The sequence below is a fragment of the Suncus etruscus genome, chromosome 3 (assembly GCF_024139225.1).
Source record: "Suncus etruscus isolate mSunEtr1 chromosome 3, mSunEtr1.pri.cur, whole genome shotgun sequence".
NCBI classification, from domain to species: domain Eukaryota; kingdom Metazoa; phylum Chordata; class Mammalia; order Eulipotyphla; family Soricidae; genus Suncus; species Suncus etruscus.
The window spans coordinates 43,245,707-43,270,480 of record NC_064850.1 but is presented as its reverse complement, the minus strand read 5'-3'; the positions used below and the strand labels follow the sequence as shown (position 1 = coordinate 43,270,480).

General features: G+C 52.7%; 3 protein-coding genes across 3 annotated transcripts in view; 1 reads left to right on the top strand and 2 right to left on the bottom strand.

The window, feature by feature from the left end:
* Nucleotides 1-10,599, top strand: part of BEGAIN (brain enriched guanylate kinase associated) — a 33,868-nt gene extending 23,269 nt beyond the window's left edge. The window contains 7 exon segments of the mRNA XM_049769811.1: nt 4,024-4,185; nt 6,457-6,523; nt 7,036-7,143; nt 7,907-7,990; nt 8,632-9,059; nt 9,061-9,235; nt 9,238-10,599. Of these exon segments, the coding sequence (XP_049625768.1) occupies nt 4,024-4,185; nt 6,457-6,523; nt 7,036-7,143; nt 7,907-7,990; nt 8,632-9,059; nt 9,061-9,235; nt 9,238-10,002 (1,789 nt within the window). The 3' untranslated portion in view covers nt 10,003-10,599.
* Nucleotides 1-24,774, bottom strand: part of EML1 (EMAP like 1) — a 669,910-nt gene that overhangs the window by 180,735 nt on the left and 464,401 nt on the right. The gene's annotated exons all lie outside the window — the stretch shown is intronic.
* WDR25 (WD repeat domain 25) overlaps nt 12,653-24,774 on the bottom strand; it is a 96,322-nt gene continuing 84,200 nt past the window's right edge. The window contains exons 4-6 of the mRNA XM_049769826.1: nt 15,491-15,661; nt 13,128-13,268; nt 12,653-13,019 (exon numbers count right to left, since the gene is read on the bottom strand). Of these exons, the coding sequence (XP_049625783.1) occupies nt 12,798-13,019; nt 13,128-13,268; nt 15,491-15,661 (534 nt within the window). The 3' untranslated portion in view covers nt 12,653-12,797. The remainder of the gene's footprint in view (nt 13,020-13,127; nt 13,269-15,490; nt 15,662-24,774) is intronic.

The following is a 24,774-nucleotide window of genomic DNA, read 5'->3' as shown; positions in this document are numbered from 1 at the left end:
GGGCAAAGGACTAGGCTGGTATGGCAGATGAGATAGTGGAGTGCCAGCTGGTCTAGGATGGGGGGCTGAAGGACAGGCAAAGTGGTAGAGCAGATGTGGTTTGAGCTGGGTGGGGTAAGGGGCTGGGGGAGGCACCCTGCTGGAGGGATCAGCGGTCACTCAGCCTTGATCCCACGGGCCAGCCAGGGCTGAGAATGGGGGCAGAGATGGGCAGAGATTGGGTTCCCCTTGTGCCCTCCTGGTCAAGGAGTGCGGGGACAGTGTCACTAGGGCCAGGGCCACATACAGAGCACGATCAGCGCCTGGTGTTTGATGTGGGGGCAAAGCATGGACCCGCAACAGATTGGAGGCCAGGCACACCCCAGGAGCCAGAAGCAGTGACCCCAATCTCAGACCCTTCTGCCTCCATCACCCTGCTTAACCCCCAGATCCTAGGTCCCAGAGCTGTGCCTTCATTGCCTGGCTCCCTCAGCACCGACAGCCCAGGTCACAGGCCAAGGGGCAGCAGCTGGGGGCTGCTGGCTGGGCAGAGGAAGAAGGAACAGGAACCCAGAAAGGCTCCCTGGAGGAGGTTGCATTTGCACTGAGATCACAAGAAAGGAGCAGATGTAGGGAAGGGAAGTGAGGGGTCAGCATGGAGGCCTAGAGGACAGTGTGGTCATCAGGACAAAGACAGGCTGGCTGTGGAGGGTCTCTACAGTCCACTCCCACTGCAGTCCCATATACCTCACTCAGAGAACTGTGAAACTGGGTAAACACCCTGTGGGGGGTTGCAGGGTGGCCCAGGCCCCTGACTCAGGCCCCTGACTCAGACTTCGCCCACCCTCCTGCAGCCAGCTGTGAGACCCCATCATGCTTGCCCCAGTCCAGAGTTCTACTGGGGGACGGGGGGGGGGGCTTTCTGGGGTCATGCTAGGATCCAGGACAACGAAGAGGAGGACCCCACTTCTCCGGACTTCCAGCTGCTCCCATCTCTCCTGCTACTTTCTTTTTGGGGGGGTCACACCAAGCAGCGTTCAGGGGTTACTCCTGGCTCTATGCTCAGAAATCGCTCCTGGCAGGCTCAGGGGACCATATGGGATGCTGGGATTTGAACCACTGTCCTTCTGCATGCAAGGCAAATGCCTTACCTCCATGCTATCTCTCCGGCCCCTCTTGCTACTCTTCGGGGGGGGGGGCAGCATATATGCTCCATTTTCCCTTGGCTGCCCAGCCAGCCTTTCTCCAAGTCTCAGTTTCCCTCAGGGGGCCACCTACAAGTCCCTCACCTGGAAGAGGAGCTGCAAGGAGTTCCTGTGGGAATCACTAGCTCAGGGGACCCCCCCAGGCATTCCTGTCCCCAAAACCTTATCCAGCCAGTCCTAGAAGCTCAGACGGGCCCCCTCTTAGAGAAGTGAGTCACACACACCCCACCATTAAATGGGCACTTTTCATCTGGGCGGCCCAAGGTTTTATTCTTCGCAAGTTCCTTTTCCTGGTCTTTCATCCTGCCTGGAAGAATGTGCTGCCACCCTGAGTACAAACACGCCAGCCCTCACCTCTCTCTCCACTTCCCTCTGGCCCTAGAGACTGGGGTGTGGGGCGAGTGCCCAGACTATGTCCTGCTGCACTTCCATCACCTGCCAGCAGGGCAGCGCCATGAAATCCGCACCTCCATCCTCTGTCTATCCCAGGAGGGCCAAGGGCAGGGCTGGCAATGCCAGCTGCTGGGCCACCTCCCCAAGCTCTGCATCACAGCATAGGCAGGGCAGGGTGGAGGCAACCTGTTCGGGTGGGGCACGGTGCCATGCAGGGGTGCAGGCCTTCGAGGGAGCGGTGAGGTCAGTGGGTAGATGGGGCCCTGACTCCCACTCCATCCTACCCAGGCCCCCCCGCCCCGTGCCCCTGCTGAGCCTCAGCAGCTCTGTCCTCTCTGCCCACAGGCTGCGCGGCCCCTGGGGGTCATGCCTCGGGCAGCCCCGAGTCCTGCAGGGCCCACTGGCCCGTTCCACGCCCTCGCTCTGGGACAGGTAACCCTGCTGTGTCTCCCGTCTGTCCCAGGCGTCCGTCCTGTGTCTGTACTGTAGCGTCTGGAGGATGGGGGTCCCCATGTCCCCCCACCACACACGCTCACCCCTCAGCCTGGGCACAGGCGAGAGACAGGAGGGGCCCCCACTGGATGTCGTGGAGCTGCAGCTCCCCAGTGAGGCCTGAGCAGGTCAGCCTCAGGCTTCTGCAGTAAGTGGGGAAACGCAGCAGGCTAGACTGCCCTGTCTGGGGAAGAGGTTGGCCTAGATCTGGGGGTGCCCTCCCAGCATCCGTGTTACTGGGAGTCCCCGCCCCCAGATTCTAACAACCTAGTCCATGTCTCGGACATGTCTGATGATTCTTGGCTTGGGGACTTTTGGGGTGCTGTGGATGTGATTGCACTTCCTCCTCCAGAATCGGGGAGAAGGGAACTGGAGGGATAGCGTAGTGGGGAGGGCATTTGCCTTGCATGTGGCCAATCAAGCTTCCATCCCCAGCATCCCAATGGTTCCCCTGAGCACTGCCAGGGATGATTCCTAAGTGCAGAGCCAGGATTAACCTCTAAGTGCCGAAAGCTGTGGCCCAAAAACCAAAAAGAAAGAAAGAAACAGGGAGACGGGCTAAGGCCAAGCAGGGCTCAGGTCAGTGTTTGGGACCATGAGACCCCAGTGGGCACAGACCCAGGTTGGTCCAGGGATGGGTTGTGGCGGGGACACATGTTTTTGAGGGGCTGCCCTCGAAGTCATGACGGTATGGATGCCAGTGTTTCGGGGGCTGCAGCCCCCTAAATTGTGGGTGCCCAAATTCAGGGTTGGGGATAGAATCAGAGAGATGGAGGTTCTGCCTATGCTGTGGGGGTGCCTGGTTGTGGTCAGAGGTCAGCAAAGAGAAAGTGGGGGGCCAAGGTGATAGGCAGGTCCACAGGAAAAGGGGACAATAGGGTACTGTTAGCTCACTCAGAACATTAGGAGAGAGGCTAGGGGGCAGAATCTGAAGGGAGAAAGCCCCCCTGAAGTATCTAGAAGGTAAACTGAGTGTGTGGCTGGTGGGTTCCCTCACCCTGCCACTCTCCCTCCTGCATTCTTATGATGGCGTTTGGGCCGTGTCTGTTCGTTGTCAGTTCATGCGCAAGGAAGGTGCATTGGATCACAGGGCCAACGGGAACAAGCAGAGTTGGGAACAAGACTCCAACAGTCTTTGGCCTCTAGGATGGGCAGTGAGCAGGGGCCTTGGCAAGACAGTGCCAATGGGGGAACAGGCATATCTCTGTTCATCTGCCACTGAGGAAATGGCTTCCCTCACCCACTACAGGGATCAAGGCACATTTGGGGCAGAGTAATCAGGCAGGCTTACTGAAGGTGGTGGTGACTGCAGATCCTGCCCCAGGCCTCTTCCCCTCTCCCCCATGGACTCTGCATCCTCCTCAGGGGCCTGGATGGCTCTCAGAACATCTGCCTAGTCTTCCGCCAAGACTCCAAAAACAGAAAACGCGTTTTCTTTCACTAACCAGCAGCACAGCCCAAGATTGTTGACCCTCTCACTGGGACTGAAGGGGGAGGGAGGAAACGCAGCAAGGAGGGGTCCCCGGATCTCTCATGACCTGGAGCAGGCCCTGTTCCCCTCCCCTCAGATTCCATAGCAAAGCCCAGAGGTGCTGCCCACCAGACCCAGGGCATGTGTCCCCAGGGCAGATGGGCCATCCCTCTGCCTGTGTCTCACCGTGTCTGTTTCCTACGTGTTCAAGGCTCTAGCGAGCCTGCCAGTCTGTGGGGAGTCTCAGAAATGGGCCAGGGGCTCTGGAAGGACTCCTGGAGAAAGGGGCAATGCTGTGCGCCGCTGGCTGGTACCCTGATGTTCCACAGCCAGCGGGGACCACCTGCCCCGGGTCTGTGCGCGCTGGAGCCTAAGGGACCGGCCGGGCCTTGCACCTGCGGGGCCCCCACCCCGCTGGCCCTCGGGCCTCAGTTTCCCCGCGCTCAGCGCCACGGCCCCGCCCGCCGCCGCGTGTCGTTGCAGCGCGCTGCAGGAGCAGAAGGGCGAGCTGCGCAAGCGGCTGTCCTACACCACGCACAAGCTGGAGAAGCTGGAGACCGAGTTCGACTCCACGCGCCACTACCTGGAGATCGAACTGCGGCGGGCGCAGGAGGAGCTGGAGAAGGTGACGGAGAAACTGCGCAGGTGAGGGCGCGGGGCGGGGCCTTGCAGGGATGGCGCGGGGTGGGTGGGCTCTTCCTATGTGGGCGGGGCCAGTGGTGGGCGGGGCATTGCTTGTGGGTGGAGTCCGGTGGTGGGGCCTTCTGGGGTGGTCGGACCTGGGTGGGCGGGGCATTTTTTAATAATTATCTTTATTTAAACACCATGATTACAAATATAATTATAGTTGTATGATTACAGTCATGTAAAGAACACCCCCCTTCACCAGTGCAACGTTCCCACCACCAATTTCCCAGATCTCCCTCCTCCCCACCCCCCACACCTGTACTCGAGACAGGCTTTCTACTTCCCTCATTCATTCACATTGTTATGATAGTTTTCAGTGTCGTCATCTCTCCAACTGCACTCATCACTCTCTGTGATGAGCTTCATGTCATGAGCTACACCTACCAGCCCTCATCTCTCTTGTCTCTGAGATACTGTAAATGTCTTTCATTTTTCTTTAAAACCCATAGATGAGTGAAACCATTCTGCGTCTTTCTCTCTCCCTCTTACTTCACTCAGCATAATAGATTCCATGTACATCCATGTATAGGAAAATTTCATGACTTCATCTCTCCTGAGAGCTGCATAATATTCCATTGTGTATATGTACCACAGTTTCTTTAGCCATTCGTCTGTTGAAGGGCATCTTGGTTGTTTCCAGAGTCTGGCTATTGTAAATAGTGCTGCAATGAATATAGTTGTAAGGAAGGGATTTTTGTATTGTATTTTTGTGTTCCTCGGGTATATTTCTAGGAGTGGTATAGCTGGATCGTATGGAAGCTCAATTTCCAATTTGTGAAGGAATCTCCATATCGCTTTCCATAAAGGTTGTACTAGACGACATTCCCACCAGCAGTGAAAAAGAGTTCCTTTCTCTCCACATCCCTGCCAGCACTGCTTGTTTTTCTTTTTTGTGATGTGTGCCAATCTCAGTGGCGTGAGGTGGTACCTCATAGTAGTTTTGTTGCATCTCCCTGACGATTAGTGATGTTGAGCATCTTTTCATGTGCCTTTTGGCCATTTGCCTCTCTTCTTTTTCAAAGTGTCATTTCTTCTCCCCATTTTTTTTGATGGGGTTAGTTGTTTTTTTCTTGTATAGTTCTGTCAGTACCTTGTAAATTTTGGATATTAGTCCTTTATCTGATGAGTATTGGGTGAATAATTTCTCCCACTCAGTGGATGGCTTTTGTATTCTGGGCACTATTTCCTTTGAGATGCAGAAGCTTCTCAGCTTAATATAGTCCCATCTGTTTATCTCCACTTCCACTTGTTTGGAAAGTGCTGTCTCCTCCTTAAAGATGCCTTTAGTCTCAATGTCCTGGAGTGATTTACCTATATAGAACAACATGTAGGTAAAACACTCCAGGACATTGAGACTAAGGGCGAGGCATTATTTTATGGCTGGAATCTGGGTGGGGTCTTCCGGCATGGGTGGAGCCTGGTGTGGGCAGGGTCTTCATGTGTGGGCGGGGCCTGAGAGGTGGGGCTTTCCTTATAGGTGGGCTTGGCAGTAAGGGGCGGGGCCTGTGTGTATGGGCTGGGCCTTCCGTAGGTGGTTCCCTACCCCTGAACCATCAGTGGTTCTGCATGGGTGGAGCCTGGGCAAGGAGGCAGGACTGGTGGTGTGATGGATCCTACCTGGACCAGGCCGGGGTCCTCTCTCTGCCAGGCTATGCTTCCCTATCTGGACCCCTTCACAATGGGAGGTGAAGCTCCTTTTCCAGAGCAGCACCTGGTGCCAGGGTTCACTCTTCCCAGACTCTTCCTTCTTTGTGCAATTAATTGGGGCAACAGCAGATGTGGAAGCGGCCCCTTGTCCAGCGACACTCACTGCCTCTCCTCTGACCCAGCCCCCCAACCATGGGACTGGCATGCTCAATCCCGAGAAGAGCCCAAGTTTGGGGTCTGTGCTCTGCAAAGTGAGGTAGCAATGAAGTGTCTGAGAGCCCTTAGAAACCCCACCTCTTGCTGGAGGAACCATTCCCACCTCCTGCCTTCCTGGAGGAGGGATGCCCTGATTCACTCCTGGCCCTATCCTGCCCATTGCCCCTCCAACCCCTGCCCAGGTGGCGCAGAAATTCATGGCTCTGTGGCTTGGGAACAGTCAACCTTGCCTTTCTTCCAGGGTCCCCAACCTGCCCCTCTAAAGGGATCTGGGACCCATTTTCTAGACACAACAGGGAGGTAGCCCAAGCTCCACTAACCACCTCCCTCTCTTGCGCCCCCCCCCTCCCGCACTCGGCTGCTCAGGATCCAGAGCAACTACACAGCCCTGCAGAGGATCAACCAAGAGTTGGAGGATAAACTGTACCGCATGGTGAGGCTCGCAGGAGGCGGCAGTGGGAGGAGCCAGCCTCCTGTCTTCCATGTCTCAGGCCTCCACTCTGACCCCTGACCCCTGGCCTAGTGTGGGAATAGCTTCATAGGCAGAAGGACTCCTGGGGTAGTTGGAAGGGCAGAATTGTTGCTCCAGCTGGGAGGGACTCTCAGTGAATCAAGGAGGCCTGCCTGTCCCTAAAGGCATGGGAACATCTTTCTTCCAGTTTGACATCCAACATGTTTTTGAAAAACCAGGAAAAGGTGTCAGTTACTGCCAGTGCTGTTGGTGGTTCTGTTCAGGAGCTAGGGGTGGGCCTATATGAGGGGCCTAGGACAAGGCCTTTTCCCTTCTAGGCCATTGGAATGGACCAGCCTTACTGGCTGCTGCCCTAGTGCCTGGCAGAACACATGTGGCTGGATGTCCCCGGAGGCACAGATGAAGGGCCAGGCCTGGGACACCACATGCCAAGCATGTGGTGGTGACGCCATGTCCTCTCACATCTTGCTCAGGGCCAGCACTATGAAGAGGAAAAGCGCGCTCTGAGCCACGAGATTGTGGCCCTTAACAGTCACTTGCTGGAGGCCAAGGTGACCATCGACAAGCTCTCAGAGGACAATGTGAGTGTCAGGGCAGCAGCAGGTGGCCAACCTAGGGGACAAGGTGGGCCTTCTGGGACTAGATGGGGGTTTCTGGGAACAGAGCTGGGCTTCCGGGACAAGGTGGGGTTTGCAATTCTAGGAGGAGCCTTCCTGGAATAAGGCGGGGCTTCCAGGACTGGGCGGGGTTTTATTAAGACAGGCGGAGCTTCTGAAACAGGGGGAGCTTCTGAGAACGGGAGGGGCTTCAGAGATAAAGCCGGGTTCCGGGACAGGGCGGGGCTTCCAGGACAAGGCAGGATTTCGAGCAGGGCTTCCCAGACACTGGTCAGCAGGCTTGGGTCCTGCCACCTGGGGATATTCAAGCCAGGCCCCACGTGGAGCCTTGCACATGGAGCAGTTCATGGTCCTCTGACCACTGCAGGGTATTTGCTCCCCTGGCCCTTATGGGTCCTTCTCAGGGTCTCAGACCCACCATATACCCCAGGACACTGTTAGAGGTCCAGCATGCGGGCGGGTGGGGGTGGAGGAACAGACAGCGAGGCCACAGGCACATGCAACAGAGATTTTCTGCACACGAGTCAAGGCGCCTCCATCCCTACTGTTTGCATCTGTTTCCCTCTGCTCCCTGTCCTGCCATCATCCAGCCCCGATGCAGACGGGGTGGCCGGGCTATTTGTCCCTTCTTGCCAGCCCTCAGCACAGACATCACGAGAGGGGAGGACACGGGGTTTAAGAACCCCACACACAGCTGCCGGGCCCAGAGCCTTCTCTTGTCTTGCAGGAGCTCTATAGGAAGGACTGTAACCTGGCCGCCCAGCTGCTGCGCTGCAGCCAGAACTACAGCCCGGCCCATAAGGTGTCCGAGGTAACATGCGTCGCCCTGCCCACCTGTCCGCTGCCTGCGGGCTCCGGCTTTTCTGGGAGCTGGCACTGGGTGCTGGGCCACCCGCATACATACACACCCTTCCTTAGATCCCTGAGAGGTCAGTGACCTGGAGTGGACCTCGGGGAGGTCTCTGGTTTGGACCAAGGCTGACATGCCATCTTAGGAGACCAGGAGATTGGCCTCAGATGAGGCACATGGCCACCACGTTCCCCCCACCTCCCAGACTCAAGCCTCCCTTTCCCACCCCTGCACCCACTTCTGCCTACCCCTTAGCCTCAATTCCTGGCCCCAGGCTACACCTGAACCACTCAATAAATGGATCAAACAGTAGCGGCACATCCCCTGTGAGGCTGTGGCCCTGGCCTCAATCTTTGTTGCATTGTTTCAGTGTCTGTCTTGTTGGGGAGCCCTAGGGACCCCACCATAGATTTGGGGCTGGGACAATTGACTCCCCCTTGGCGGGCCTGGGAATGAGGGGCTTGGCTGGACTCTGCTTCTAGCCTGGAGGTTCTATGGGGATCGTCAGAACAGGGGTGGGGAGATGCATTCTTGGGGCCTGCGGCTGCCTTAGAGCCGGAACACCACAGCACTGACCACTGAGATACCCCCTTCCCCACCAGCTGCCCTCGGACTTCCGGGAGCGTGTGAGCCTACACCTGGCCTCGCAAGGCCGCAGCCTGAGCTCGCCACTGTGTCCCCCCGCCTATGGCGACAGTGTGCCCACCTGTGTCATCGCCAAGGTGCTGGAGAAGCCTGACCCGGCCAGCCTGTCCTCCCGCCTGTCAGATGCCTCAGCCCGCGACCTGGCCTTCCGCGACGGGCTGGAGAAGCCGGGCCGGCGACCACCCTACAAGGGGGATGTGTACTGCAGCGACACGGCCCTCTACTGCCCCGATGAGCACAGCCACCAGCGGCGGCCCAGCATGGACCCGCCTGTCACCGACGTGGGCTTCCTGCGCGCCCAGAACTCCACCGACAGTGGGGCCGAGGACGAGGAGGAGGAGGCTGAGGTGGCAGCGGCTGCCGCTGCCTTCCCTGCCGGCTTCCCGGCCCTACGCGCCTCGTTGCCCCACATCCAGTTCCTACTCAAGCTTCAGTGCCACGTCAGAGGAGGAAGGAGCACCCCCCAAGCGCTAAGCCAGCACACTCACAGGCCTCACAGCGCGCCATCTACCCCTGGGCGGCCGCGACCAGCTCTTCGAGCACAAGCTGTCCCCCGCTGGCCCGCCACCCTCCAGGCTGGCCCGCGTTTCGCCAAGGCTGCGTCCACCGGGACAGGCCCGCTGGAGGCCGAAGTGGCACCGGGGTTCGCGCGGACCGCGTCCCCATACCCGGCCGAGGCCTTCCGCTTCCCAGCCTCTCCGGGCCCCCGGCAGGCCTTGATGCCCCCCAACCTTTGGAGCTTGCGGGCCAAGCCCGGGAGTGCCCGCCTGCCCAGTGAGGGGCTGCGGGGTCAGTGGCGGCCCCTGAGCGTGGAGGATGTGGGGGCCTACTCGTACCCCACCACGCCAGCTGGCCGAGCCTCCCCCTGCAGCTTCTCTGAACGTTACTACAGTGGTGGCGGTGGGGGCAGCCTCGGTGAGAAGGTCGAGGGCCGGGCCAGCCCGCTGTATGCCAGCTACAAGGCCGACAGCTTCTCCGAGACCGACGACCTGGCCCAGAGTCACCTGGCCGAGCCCTGCTTCCTGCGGGCGGCCACTGAGCGCAGCCTGAGTCCAGGCCGTGAGCCCCTGCCAGGCTATGCAGCCAGCGAAGGGGAGGCTGAGCGGCTAGGGGTACAGCTGTGTGGCCCAGGGGGCAGCCCTGAGCGGAACCCCAGCCTGCACAGCTCCCGGGACTCCCTGGAGCCCTGCTCCATGGAGGCCTCCCCCGAGATGCGCCCCGTGGCGCACCTCAGCCCCCCACTGGCCTTCCCGCGGACTGGTGGCTCCGGACTCAGCCGCAAGGACAGTCTCACCAAGGCCCAGCTCTATGGGACTTTGCTCAACTGAGCGGCCCCCACAAATCCTCTCTCCAGCCATCAATACTGTCCCCAGCCCCACCCACGGGACTCCTCTGCCACCGAACGAAGGCAGCAGGACCGGAGAGAGCTCCATACCCCGTGGGTCCCCCCCATCTTCACCTGTCTTCCCACCCACATTCAGCACCGTCCCATCCACCTTTTATAAAGTGAAACTATTTTTCTAGTGCAAAAGGGTCTTTCTCAAGGCACCAGGCCACGGGCCGCTCCCGGCCAGCCTCGGCGTTTTCCACACGAAGCTCCTTTATTTTCTCGCCCCCGTGAGGCAAGCACGGCAGGGCGGGAGGCGGGGGGTCTTGTGCCCAGAGTGGGGGGACAGCCCGGGCTGAGGCCTGTGGCTGGATGTAACACGTGTGTGCCCCCCCACCCCAGCTCTCCCCATGGTCCAAAGTGGGGCCGGTGCTCGAACCCTAGAGTCCTGCTCCCGGCACCACCTGGCGCTACCTCAGCCCAGTGAGGCCCAACTCCACCCGCAGCTTGTACCGCCCCCCCCCCCCCGCATGCCCCGTCTCGGTGGTCTCGGTGGTACTGTATTTTGCACTCAGTAATAAAAGATCTGTGGAAGGTACCTGCGTGGGGTTGTCTCTTCTCCCTGCAGAGACAGGTCTAAGCTGCTGTCCGGGTGTGGGGAACATTGGGAACTGTGCTTCCCTCTCCCCATGTCTGGCCGAATCTCACTTGCAGTTGCCTTGGTATCTACTGGGGATGATGGGGGCTCCCATTGTATGGCAGCACCCCCACTCACTGCTGGTCCGTTGGTTTTATCACTGCCATGGAGTGTCGCAAAGCCATAGAGCCCGGGTATGCAGCTTCGTCTCTGGGGGTAAAGGGCTGGTCACTCCAGTATTGCAGTGCCCTCCACTCACTAACACCCTATTCTCAGCCCTCCTACTCACCCCGTTATTGCCCGGTAACACTGAGGTTTGCAGGATTCCACTACGTTGGAGGCTTTATTATGTTTCACAAGTGCATATATGGGGTCAGAACAATAGCATAGCTGTAGGGCATTAGCCTTGCATGCTGCTGACTCGGTATGAATCCGGGTTCAATCCCCGGCATCCCATATGATCTCCTGAGCATGCCAGGAGTGATTCTGAGCACAGAGCCAGGAGTAACCTCTGAGCACCACTGGGTGTGACTCAAAAACCAAACAAATAAAAGTGCGCGCACACACACACACACACACACACACACACACACACACACACACACATATATATTTTGTTAGCACCTAATGGTGCTCAGGGGTTACTCTGTACTCAGAAATCACTCCTGGCAGGCTCAGGGGACCATATGGGATGCTGGGGGTCGAATAAGGCCAATGCCTACTGCTGTGTGATCACTCCGGCCCTATATATATATATATTTTTTTTTTTTTTTTTTTTGAGGGATGGGGATCAAAGCCGGTGATGCTCAGGGCTTACCCCTGGCTCTGTGCTCAGAAATCACTCCTGGTGGGGCTCAGGGGATTCTATGAGATGTTGGGGATCAAACTTGGGTTGGCCTCATTGCCAAGGCAAATGTCGTCCCCACAGTGCTATATTTGAAAGCACTGCTGTCCCCTCTTCCCTCCAGGGACTCACACACAGGGCTAGAGCCAGCACAGTTCCCACCATACAAACCATCCTTTTTGGGGTTCACTCCTCCATGCCCAGCCCACAGAGTGCAGGGGCTGCTCCCCCTTATGTTGGCTGCTACATGTTGACCTTTCTTTCTGACTTGGGCTTTGGATAACGTTGAGGATGAGGGGGGTGGTCCTGAGCCCCGTGTGGAGGCCTCTCCTAGGAGCTTCTTGTCTGGGGTCTGTACTAGACTGGGCCTGGCCCTATAGAACTGGAAAGGGCGAGGCTTCTGCCTCCCTGGCAGCCCAGGCCACCCACCAGCCACCCAAGGCAGGAGCAGGTACCCAGGAAGCAGGTGTGGAGATTGCATGAAGCAGCCCCCCCCTTCTAGGACCCCTCTCAAGGTCACATGGGAGAGTAAGACCAAGGCTGATAGGGAGAAACTGCCCTGGCACCTATCTGGTGCTCAGATGCCCCCAGAAATGACCTGGACATGGGGAGGGGGTTGTCCCTTGTGGGGGGTCACAAGAGGTAGAGAATCCTGCCTAGCACTGACCTGTCCCTGGGAACAATGGGGAAATTGAGGTTCTCTAAGGAGAGCAAGTGGCCTAAGGCTTCAGTGCCAGCAGAGCAGAGAGGGCAGAAAAGGGCTGTGAAGGGGCCACGAAGGAAGCCCCCTACTCCTTGGGCTCTTTCAGATAGTGACCCTCCATGCCCCCTCTCTGGTTGGCTTCCTTCAGAAAGCCTTCCCGGAGTGCAGGGATGCCCACCCTCACCTAGGTGCTGGATCTCAGGTGACCCATCAATTGTGACTCGAGTGAGGTGAGTGCCCCGTTGGCTGCCCCATCTCTGGAGTCTTCACAGGCATGGGTCGCTGCCACTGCCTCATGTAAACTGAATGACCAGCGGGTGATGGGGTGGGGTGGGGGGTGTCTCAGGCCCTGCAGACTGCACCCCTTGAGAGCAGAGTTCCTGCTGCAAACTCCCCAGAGGCCACCTCCACTCTTGGGTGCCCCTGATGGGGGCCAGGCACCAATGACCAAAGATACTGCAACACCATTGGGCATGTAAAGACTTTATTGGGCCCCACCCCTGCTGCAAGCCTAGCCTTTCAGCCCAGTTTGACAGATGAGGAAACCAAGGCTCAAGGCAGCAGGAGGAGGCCAGCCCATATCCTGAGGCTCCCACCCCTGAAGGCCATTCATCAGTGCCAGATCTTCACCTCACCCTCCCAGGAGCTGGTGGCAAAGACAGAGGGCAGCACAGGGTGGAAGGTGGCACCCAGGCAGGCCTGCGTATGCGCATGCAGTATGCGTGCCTGGCTGGCCGTGCGGAACGTGTAGAGTAGGACACGGCCATCAGCGCTGCCCGTTGCCAGCAGCTCACCATCCGGAGAGCACTCGCAGCCCACGGCATAGCCTTCCACCTGTAGAGAGTGCCATGAGTACCCGCTGATAAACCGGGCCCACCCCAACACTGACGCTCTAAGACCCAGAGTTCAGAGTTCAAGCTGGGACTCAGGGGGGGCATGTACCTTGTGTCCCTCATAGCGCCGCCGCCGGCTCATCCTGTAGGGCCACACAGCCGAGAAGAGGGCCAGGTAGTTGCCGTTGGTCTGCGCCAGGAACACAGGCTCTCGAGGATGCAACGCAAGGCTAGGGCAAGTGTATCTCTCCTAAAAGGGCAGGGCACAAGTGAAGGTGCTTTCCAGGGCCCCGCAAGGTCTGTGAGGGGCTCGGAGCACTGTATAGAGCCACCAGAGCTGATATGTGTCCAAATTAGACTCCGCTCTGAAGAATATCAAGTGTTGAGCGCATCTTACTCCTTGGGGATTACTGCCCTAAAATGATTCCTGGCCCTTTCCAGCTTCTAGAAGCTTCCACAAGGTCCATCCACAATCTAATCACTGAGGCCCTCAGTCAGCTACTAGAGAAAAGTAGGGAAGGGGGGTCCCTACTGCAGATGCAAGTGATTTAGGGATCTGGAGAAGGTGGTGGTCCTGCATTATGGCTTTACCAGGCAACCACGTGTCATCTCAGAGAATAACCCAAAGTTTGATGATACACCACTCATGGGAAAGCAGTTAGGAAAAGGGTTCTTTTTTTTTGGGGGGGGGGTTGGGTCACACCCGGCAGCTCTCAGGGGTTACTCCTGGCTCTACGCTCAGAAATCACTCCTGGCAGGCTCGGGGGACCATATGGAATGCCGGGATTCGAACCACCAACCTTCTACGGTCTGTCCTAGGCTAGCGTGGGCAAGGCAGACAGATGCCTTACCGCTTGCACCACCACTCCAAACCCCACCTTTTTTTTTTTAATAACCATAAAATATTTACTTAAAAATGGTTGAAGCAGAGGCTGGAGTGATGGCGCAAGCAGTAAGGCGTCTGCCCGCGCTAGCCTGTTAGCCTAGGACAGACCGCAGTTCGATTCGATTCCCCAGTGTCCCATATGGTCCCCCAAGCCAGGAGAGATTTCTGAGCTTATAGCCAGGAGCAACCCCTGAGCATCACCGGGTGTGGCCAAAAAACCAAAAAAAAAAAGAAGAAGATGGGCTCAGGCACGGATGGGGCGGAGCTCAAATGCAGGAGGGGTGTGGTCAGATGGGGGTGTCAATACAAGCGGGAAGTGTCAGACATAGGAAGGATGGGGCTCAGACAGAGGAGAGGCGGGACCAGACAAGGGAGAGGCAGGGCTCAGAAGGGAGAGGTGGGTCAGACAAGGAGGGTGGGGTGAGACATATAGTAGAGGTGGGGTCAGACAGGAGGTGGTGAGATCAGACACATGAAGGAGCTCACATGGGGAAGAGGCAAGGTCAGGCAGGCGGTGGCGACACACACACACAGTTGGCCAGGAGGCCACAACATGGGTGGGCAGCAGCCACCAGAGCCACCAGAGCTTAGGAAGCACAAGCAAAAGGCTCTCCATAAGAGCCTCTGGAGAAAGCTCACAAATAGGGGTCAGCGCCCTAAACTTGCAGACATCTGGTGCAAAAATCAAGAGGGTATAAACTTCTGCATGAAGCCACCAAGTGGCCCGAAGAGATAGCACAGCGGCGTTTGCCTTGCAAGCAGCCGATCCAGGACCAAAGATGGTTGGTTTGAATCCCGGTGTCCCATATGGTCCCCCGTGCCTGCCAGGAGCTATTTCTGAGCAGACAGCCAGGAGTAACCCCTGAGCACCGCCGGGTGTGGCCCAAAAACAAAAACAAACAAACAAAAAAAGACAATGAAGCCACCAAGTATGCGGTGATTCCCATCCCACCCCGGTGAGGCTCCTGAGGCATGGCTGGTGTGCTATGAGCACTGGGAGAGGTTGACTACCTACAGGGGCACCATGAACAAAGCACCACAGTCAGGACAGATTGACAGCAGACTCACTTAAGGGCCAGGAGCTTATCTGAAATCTGCAAAGATGACAAAGGATCTGATGGTGGTGAAGATGACAAAGGATCTGATGGTGGTGAAGATGACAAAGGATCTGATGGTGGTGGTGATGGGGTCAGCGGTGGCAGGGGCTTCATTTATGGGGTAAAGGCAAAGGCCCGCACCGTGCCAGGATGCAGATAATACTGTCATCTTTGGACACAGGTCCAATACCAGGTAGAAGGTGAGGCATTTGTCCCGACTGTGGGTCCCTGATGAAAACTCCCAGACACAGGGTCCCTTTGTACCAGGGCCACAGGGCAAGGCCAGGAAGAGCCATGGGCTGGTTGGGGCAGTGCCTGAGACAGGGCTATCTTGGGCTATGGAGTCACCTTCCACTCTGACCCTACAACCAAGCTCTGCCCTCCCACCCCAAGACCTCCTGCAGGTTGAGGGTCTCTCCCCAACTCACTACAGCTGGATGGGAAGGCCACAGCCAGCGGAGGGTTGGGGGTGGGGTGTGGGATCCTCACATGGAAGATCTGGTTGGAGATCTTGGCAGAGCTGCGAAAGTCCCAGGCAATGATGGTGCGGTCAGCCGAATCCCGGCTCGAGGCATCCGTGCTGCTCAGAAACTCAGAACCTTCCTGCAGGAATAGGATGTCCAGGGTCTGCTGCACAGTCGCCTTGTAGCCTCGCACCACCTGTAAGAGCGAGCACTGTCATGCTCCAGGCACCTCCTGGAGGAAGTTCCAGGGCCAGGGTAGGTGGAGAGCAGAGGATACTGGGGTCCTCCAAGTTCTCATGCCTGCACCCGAAACCGCCCACTGCTTCCCTGAACTCAGCCCCATTCACAGGACCTGGGAAGGCTGGGGGCCAGGCTTCATGTCCCTGGTACCCAGGTGAGCATCATCTTAGGGCAGGACTGAGGTCCACCTGGACCCTCTAACTAGACCTCAGGGCCTGATTTTGTTTTGCTTCTGAGCTTCCACACAGCTCACCAGGTGCCCAAGCCCCGAATGGGCCCTTAGGTGGCAGAGAGTAGCCTTGCCTGGACACACCAGCCACCCTCGGGCAACCTTGTTCCACTCACAGGACAACATGGGAGACAAAGGCACCCCCCAACATTCTCCTGGTTCAATCCTCACCCCACAGTCAGCTCTCATTGTGACACTGGGCTTTTATCAAGGTTTCAGCACGGTATTGGGGTTTTATTGTGATATTAAGGTTTGACCATATTATTGGGTTTTATTGAAATATCAGGGTTTCATCACAGTATCAGGCTTTTATTATTACATCAGAGTTGTATCAGTTTCAGGTTTTATTGCAGCATTGAGGTTTGGTCACAGTATCAGGCTTTTATTGTGTTATTGGGGTTTCATCAAAGTGTTGAGTTTTATTGCAGTACAGGGGTTTTATCGTGGTATGGGGTTTTATCATGGTATTGGGGTTTCCTCATGTACTGGGGTTTTATCACAATATTGGGTTTTATCACAGTATTGAGATTTCAAGACAGTAGGACTTATATTGTGTTACTGGGGTTTGATCACAATGTAGAGTATTATTATGGTGTCAGGGTTTTATTGTGGAATCAGGGTTTTATTGGAGTTCCATTGTGGTATTGGGGTGTTATCTCAGTATCAATACCACTGAAGTGCCAGTGCCCCTCTACCCCCCCTCCCCCGTCCCTGCACACCACATTGTGTTCACTGGGGATCTAATCTCTTGTCTTGCTCCCAGACACTTATGGGGTTTTCAGCCTCACATATTGAACAATTTTATCTCCCTCCTGCTGTCATTCCCAGCAGTACCTCCGCTTCAGGACAGTAGAGGATGGGCAATCCCATCCAGGACCAGGCAATGCTCAGTACCAGGACAGTACCCCCTAAACACTCATGGGCAACAGACTTTCCTGCCTCCATGCTGGCAGATGGGAGCAGGGACAATGTGACTGGGTGGCTATGATGTGTGTGTATGGGCAGGGATGGGTGGTCTCACTGAACCTAAGCTTGCATCAGTAGGTTAGGGACACGGGAGCTCTTGGGGGGCTGTTTGGTATTGGGGGGAGTTGGCACCCGTCGGTCCCTCTTAGCATTGTCCCTCAGGGGCTGTGTCTGTCCCCTGAAGAGCACTAAGAGTCCATCAGGGGAACTCATAGGAAAAAGAGCCCATATTTGATCCCTGGCACTACAAAGATATTTTTAAAACCACATGAAAGGGTTTTCACAAGAAAACCCTTGTGGGACTGGAGCAGTGGTGCAAGTGGTAGGGCAAAAAAAAAAAAAAAAAAAAAAAAGACTTTTGAGCATGGTTGTGTGTGGTGCAAAAACAGCAACAAATAAAACAAAAATTCCTAAGCAGGGGCCAAAGTGGTGGCTCAAACGGTAGGACGTTTGCCTTGCACACGTTGACGTAAGACAGACTGCGGTTCAATCCCCAGGCATCCCAGATGGTCCCCCAAGCCAGGAGCAATTTCTGAGCACATATGGCCAGGAGTAAACCCAAGCATCACTAGGAGTGGCCCAAAAAACAAACAAACAAAAAAAAAAATTCCTAAGCAATCTATGAAAAAGTTACTAGAAAAAGTTGGTAAAGAATTGGATGCAAGATTAATTTAAGAGTCCATAGTATATAGATTAGCAATAAATAATTGAAAATGGACTAAAAGCAAAATAATACAAACAATAATATAAAAAATCATAAAGCATTAACAAATTTAATATAATCTATACTGCATCAGAATAGTGGAAAATACAAGACTACCCAGAAAAACAGAAGTCTAAATAATCCATACTATGTTCAAATTATTATTATACAAAAATTAAACTGTACATTTGAATATAATCCTAATAAAATAAGGATGTGTTTGGTATAAACTAACATGACGATTGTAAAATTGAAATATAAGGGGTGGGGATGTGAGGCACTTGCCTTGCATGCTGCTGACTTAAGTTCAATCCCCAGCATCCAATATGGTCCCCTGAGCCCCAGCAGGAGTGATGCTTGAGTGAAAAGCAATGAGTAAGCCCTGGGTACAACTGGGTGTGAAGAGAGAAAAAGAGGGAGAGAAGAGAGGAAGGGAAACTACCACAATTATGAAAAATAAGTTGGAAAGTTCCCACACTGCAACTTCAAGAATCACTACAGAGAAGGTAAAGCTAACAGTGAGACCTGGTTCCCTTCCTGCTGCTGCTTCAAAGATTTTGGTTTTGGTTTATGATTTTTATTTTTAGGTCCTATTTACTCATGGCTAAGCTCTTCAGGGATTGATCCCTCCTGGCAGGGCTCAGGGGACAAGCTGGAGTGCCAAGGATTGAACCTGGGTAGGTGACAGGCTAGGGATGCCCCTTCCCTACCGTATCATCTCTCCAGCCCCATGATCTAAGAGTTTGTATCTAGGGCCCCAGAATTTGTTACCCAAGATGAGGAATGCTGACAGGTAAGCAGACGAGGCTGAAAATCAGGTAGCACCAGACAGAAACACAGAACCTGAATCCCCAAATACTCACATGACTAGCTCTGCAAGAGAGAGGAAAATCTGAAGGTAAAAGGAGAACACTGGGTTTTGGGACAATATGTTTACATGTACATTTCTAGTGTTTTCAAACATCTGACACAAAGAGCAATAGAAAACAAGGCTCCTGGGTTTTGTGGAACTGCTGCTAATCTTTTCTTCTAAACTTGGATCCATTCCTATGGTTATAGTACTTTTGTTTGTGACTCCCTTGCATATTTATAAAGGAAATGTCAGGGTTCGGCAAAATAAAGAGCATAACTGAATAGTGTGTACATTATATTAGTCTGTGAAAACATGCAAACGCAGCACACAGGCTTCGGAGTGAGAAATGTACATATTTATGAAGTTTGCACCTGTTTTATTAAATCTGCTTTGATTTATGAGTTTAGGACTACCTGGTACTAGAGACAGAGAAAGTATAGGTGAGAGGTACAATCAGAGATATAAGAAAACCACCACCTGTTGGAGAAATGAGAGGATCCTGCATTGAATTACATACAGAAGTCGAAGCATGTCTGCCTTCTACATCTGTGTCTCTCCTCTCCTTTGCATAACTTGACTTCACCTTTGTAAACGTGATTTCAGTACTATTCCAACTGTTTTGATTTAGCCAAAATAGGAGCTGGAGAGATAAATAGTACAGTGGGTAAGGCACTTGTCTTGCAGTGGCCAGCTTGGGTTTAATCCCTGGCATCGCATATGGTTCCCAGAGCATCACCAGGAGTAATTCCTGAGCACTACCAGGTGTAACAACAACAAAAAAAAAAGTTGGGGATGGAGCAATAGTATTATAGATAGAGAACTTGCTTTGCAAGCAACCAACCAGGGCTCAATCCCCAACATCCCATATGGTCCTCAAAGCACTGGTAGGAAAAATTCCTGAGTGCAACAGCCAAGAGGAACCCATAAGTATCAATGGGTATGGGGGAAAAAAGCCAAAATATAATTTTGTCTGTGGAAGTGAGGACAAATCCTCACGTCCCAATCCCGAGGGAATAGGGAAAGAGGGTCTGGATCAGGGTCACCACAGGAAATAATCCAAATCAGGCTGGAGAGAGATGAAACACGGGTCCAAGACCTTTCCACCACAGAGAGAGAGAGAGAGAGAGAGAGAGAGAAAGACAGAGACAGAGAGAGAGAGAGAGAGACAGAGACAGAGAGGAGAGAGAGAGAGAAGAGAGACAGAGACAGAGAGAGGAGAGAGAGACAGAGAGCAGAGAGAGAGAAGAGAGAGAGAGAGAGACCCAGCAGGATCTCAGATTGGGGAAAAGAGCTAATCTAAAGGTTCTTCCCACCCAGGTAGGTTTTTGATATGTAAAAGGAAAGCCATAGTCATTAAGGGTCTGATACACCATAATAATTTAGGGTAAAGACTGACTACTCCAACATTTGTCTATTACAAGTTTGTTATGTTATATTTAGTTATAATATAATTTATATTACAAGTTATAATATACGCTATAATATAAATTATATATTAATCATATAACTAATAGTTATAGACTATTACAAAGAGTACTGTTGGTTTCTATTAAGTCAAATAAAAATGAAGACTACATAAATGAAGCACTTTTCTTTGAGTAGCCAAATTGGGAGGTTTGTTATAACTTTCTTTAGCGCAAAATAACCTCAAAATAACCTATGAGTGTCTAAAAAAGATGGGATCTGGTTATATATGTGCTCAAAATAGAAAATTGTAAGGTAAAATAGAAATAGAGGCAATTACAAATGATTTGACTTCAGATTTTGTTATCTCTGATTAGATCTTTGGGGAATATATATATAGTCACACTAACCTTTCATCAACCCCAAGTGAAGAAAACAGTTATGAAGTTTGATGTTAAGCTTTATTTGTAGTATCCAAAAGATCAACTTTACAAAAATCCTTAAGAAATTTAGTAGCGGGGCCGGGAAGGTGGCGCTAGAGATAAGGTGTCTGCCTTGTAAGCGCTAGCCAAGGAACGGACCGCGGTTCGATCCCCCGGCGTCCCATATGGTCCCCCAAGCCAGGGGCAATTTCTGAGCACTTAGCCAGGAGTAACCCCTGAGCGTCAAACAGGTGTGGCCCAAAAACCAAAAAAAAAAAAAAAAAAAAAGAAATTTAGTAGCACAATCAAATAAAATGGGAATTTTTTATGCATATTAATTTATACTTTCAGTATTTTTACCTTACTATATCTATAATTTTCTATAAGATCAGCCATTTGAATTATAGTTGTATCCAACTTTTTTTAAAACTTAATAGATTTGACAGTATGAAAAGGAATGTTAATCTAAGGTGCCTTCAGGAGGGGTCAGATCAAGTCATGGACCTGCCTAAATCCCAGAAGCCACTCACCCATACTTCAGCCATGTAAACAGACCAGCTTTATGACTCATCTCAGATGAGACACCAAGCTGATGAAACTTCAAGTTCACAGGGCTAAAAGCTTTGGGGCCTTCTCAGGAGTGGAGTGGGCTGAGAATAGTCCCAGTTCTACCCAATTATTACCACCACCCTTTATTCAGCAAAAGAGGGTCTGGAGAGATAGTACAACTGATTACAGCACTTGCCTTGCACAACAGCCAACCTGAGTTTGATCCCCAGCACCCCATAAGGTCCCCCAAGCACCACCAGGAATGATTCCTGATTGAAGAGCCAGGAGTAACCCTGAGGACTGCAAGAGTGGCCCCAATCCATATATATGTGTGTGTGTGTGTGTGTGTGTGTGTGTGTGTGTGTGTGTGTGTGTGTGTGTGTGTGTGTGTGTGTGTGTGTGTATACATATATATATGTGTAAATATATATATACATATATATTAAAAAGATCTGAACAGGGGTCAGCATGATAGAACAGTGGGTAAGTCAGCATGCAGCTGACCCAGGTTCAATCCCCAGCATCCCATAGTGCCAGAAGTAACCTCTAAGCATTGCCAGATGTGGTCCAAAAACAAATAAACAAAAGATTTTAAGAGACCCTCAACCAAATAAGTCAGTCAAAAGTTTGCCAAACCTGGGCCTGGAGAGATAGCACAGCGGCGTTTGCCTTGCAAGCAGCCGATCCTGGACCTAAGGTGGTTGGTTCGAATCCTGGTGTCCCATATGGTCCCCCGTGCCTGCCAGGAGCTATTTCTGAGCAGACAGCCAGGAGTAACCCCTGAGCAATGCCGGGTGTAGCCCAAAAACAAAAACAAACAAAAAAGTTTGTCAAACCAATCTTTTGCCATCAGAGAAATAAAATGAAAAGCACAACCAGATGCCACTGCATATCTTGTGAGAAGACTACAAGGGAAGAGATGAGCTGTACAAACAAACAGTGCTGAGACCGATGGACTGATTTTGATTTGCCAAACACACATCAAAGTGCTCAGGGCTTTCTCCTGGCTTTGTGCTCACAGATGACTCTTGGTGCTGTTTGAGGAGCCACATGTGGTGCTGGGGACAGACCCAGAGCCAGGCTGAGTGTCAGGCATGCACGTCCCTTGCCTGTGTGACCCATTCAGCCCTGGGCACTGGTCAGGATGTGGAGAGGTGAGTCTCTTGTCCACATAGGAAGGCAAACCCCACAAATGCTGGGAAACAGCTTAGCAATCAATTAGTAGTTTCCTCTTGTCCTACAGGTCATTGAACAATTGTGCTCTCCCAGGAAGTCAGCCGATAAAATAGAAAATACACATCCAGACAAAGACATGTGAATATTCATAGCATCTTTGTTTAAAATAACCCCAAACTTGGGGCTGGAGAGATAATAAAGTGGGTAGGGCGCTTGCCTTGCATGTGACTTACCCAGGTTTTATCTCCAGCATCCCATATGGTCCTCCAAACCTGCAGGAGTGATTTCTTTCTTTCTTTCTTTTTTTTTTTTTTTTTTTTTGGTTTTTGGGTCATACCTAGCATTGCTCAGAGGCTACTTCTGACTCTATGCTCAGAAATAGCCCCCGGCAGGCTCGAGGGACCACATGGGACCCCGTGATTCGAACCACCGTCCTTCTGCATGCAAGGCAAATGCCTTACCGCTGTGCTATCTCTCCGGCCTCCAGGAGTGATTTCTGAGCACAGAGCCAGGAGTAACCCCTGAGTGCCACTGGGTGTGACCCAAAAATCAAAATAATAAATAAATAGCTCCAACTTTTAACATTTGGAACAATCCCAAATATCCATCAACTGGCAGATGAGTGACAGAAAAGCACAATGGGACCAAGATCCTTTAACAGAGAGCAACAGCCCTCCATGAGTCCATTTGAATGTACTGACATTGTGTGTTCAGTCAACACTGTGAGTTTCCTTCTACACACTGGCAGAGTCAGCCACAAGAACAGAACCCTGGCCCTGGCACTTATGTACAGGTTAGTAGTACTATTGGCATAAATATAGCCCAAAATTAGCAAACTACAGCAAATACATTTACAACTCCAAGAATCCATCATGATTCTTTATTTAAAATAGCAGAAAAAAAAAAAAAAGAAAGAAACCCTAACTAGATACTTTTGCAGATATCTAGGGAAACCTGGAGATTGCTAAGGAAACAATTCATTTGTTCTATGTCTTTGTGAATAAAAGACACAGCACAGTTTTTTCCTGCCTTTCTCATCTTCTGGGTAAAAAACCAAGTCTTCGGGGCTAGACTTGCACAGGACCCACCCAGGACAGATCCAGGACACAGGTTGCCCACGCTCACCAGGAATGATCCCTGAGCCCAGAGCCAGGAATCGCCCTGAGCACTGCTGGGGATAGCTCAAAAACAAACAAAAGATTTCTTTATAGTAGTTCTTGTAAGAATCTTAAGAACAAGGAGCAATTTTTTTCTTTTTCTCGTTTTGTTTTGTTTTGTGTGATGACCTATCCTTACAGTGCTTAAGGGTTTACTCCTGGCTCTGTGCTCAAAAATTACTTCCTAGGGCTGGAGCAGTGGCAAAAGTGGTAAGGCGTCTGCCTTGCCGGCGCTAGCCTAGGACAGACTGTGGTTCAATCCCCCGGCGTCCCATATGGTCCCCCAAGCCAGGAGTGATTTCTGAGCACATAGCCAGGAGTAACCCCTGAGCACCACCAGGTGTGGCCCAAAAATAAAAAAAAATTATTTCCTGGCAGAGTTGGGGGACTTTATGGGATGTCGGGGATCAAATCCAGGTTGCCTGCATGCAAGACAAATGCCCTACCCACTGTGCTATGTCTCAGGCCTCAAATCCTTATCATTTTTATTTTTTTTATTTTTTTGGGTTTTTGGGCCACACACAGTGATGTCAGGGGTTACTCCTGGCTATGCGCTCAGAAATCGCTCCTGGCTTGGGGGACCATATGCAATGCCGGGGGATCGAACCATGGTCCGTCCTAGGCTTTTTTTTGTTTTGTTTTGTTTTTGGGCCACCTCGGCGTTGCTCAGGGGTTACTCCTGGCTGTCTGCTCAGAAATAGCTCCTGGCAGGCACTGGGGACCATATGGGACACCGGGATTCGAACCAACCACCTTTGGTCCTGGATCGGCTGCTTACAAGGCAAATGCCGCTGTGCTATTCATCCGGGCCCCGTCCTAGGCTATTGAGCACAAGGCAGACACCGTACGCGTTGAGCCACTGCTCCGGTCCCAAAGCCTTATCTTTTATAGAAATCTGTGTTTACAAATGACAGGCAGCCTTGCTCAAGGATGCGCTTCCAAACGACCCTCTGGGGGCAAGAATTGGGGGGATGAATGGGGAGACTGGGGGCAATGGGCAGGAACAGACCCAAGAAGCTTGGCTGCAAATTCCTAATAGCTGAAACCAGGTGCTAGTTGTCTGAAGGTTCATCAAAAGGACTTTCAGTTTTGTTGCATATTTAGATTGTTTTCAGTTTTAAAAAACAAAAAAGTTTCTACAGAAACTTTGTACAGAAAGTTTGTTCTGGAGGGACAAATGAATGAAGAGACATTCATTCCTCTTGGCAGGCCAGGCTGAAAGGATCCACAGAGAGGAATCCCTGAAACTGAGTAGGGGGTCCATTTGCCTTGCACATGGCCGACCCGGGTTCAATCCCCAGCATCCCATATGATCTCCTAAGCCTATCAGGAATAATTTCTGAGCACAGAGCTAGGAGTAATCCCTGAGCACCACCAGACATGATTCCTGAGCACAGAGATAGGAGTGACCTCAGAGCACTGTTGGGTGTGGCACCAAAACTAACATAAAAGAAGCAGACGGCCCCAGTGAAGCCATAGCAGAAGAGTGACTGTCCTGGTCACTCAGGGGCTGAACCCATGGCTGGAGGGAACAGTGTGGAGTGACTGGGCCTCTTGAGCGCCGCCTTCCCCTCCCTGATGCTGGGGTTTCTATAGAAACCCCCCCTCCC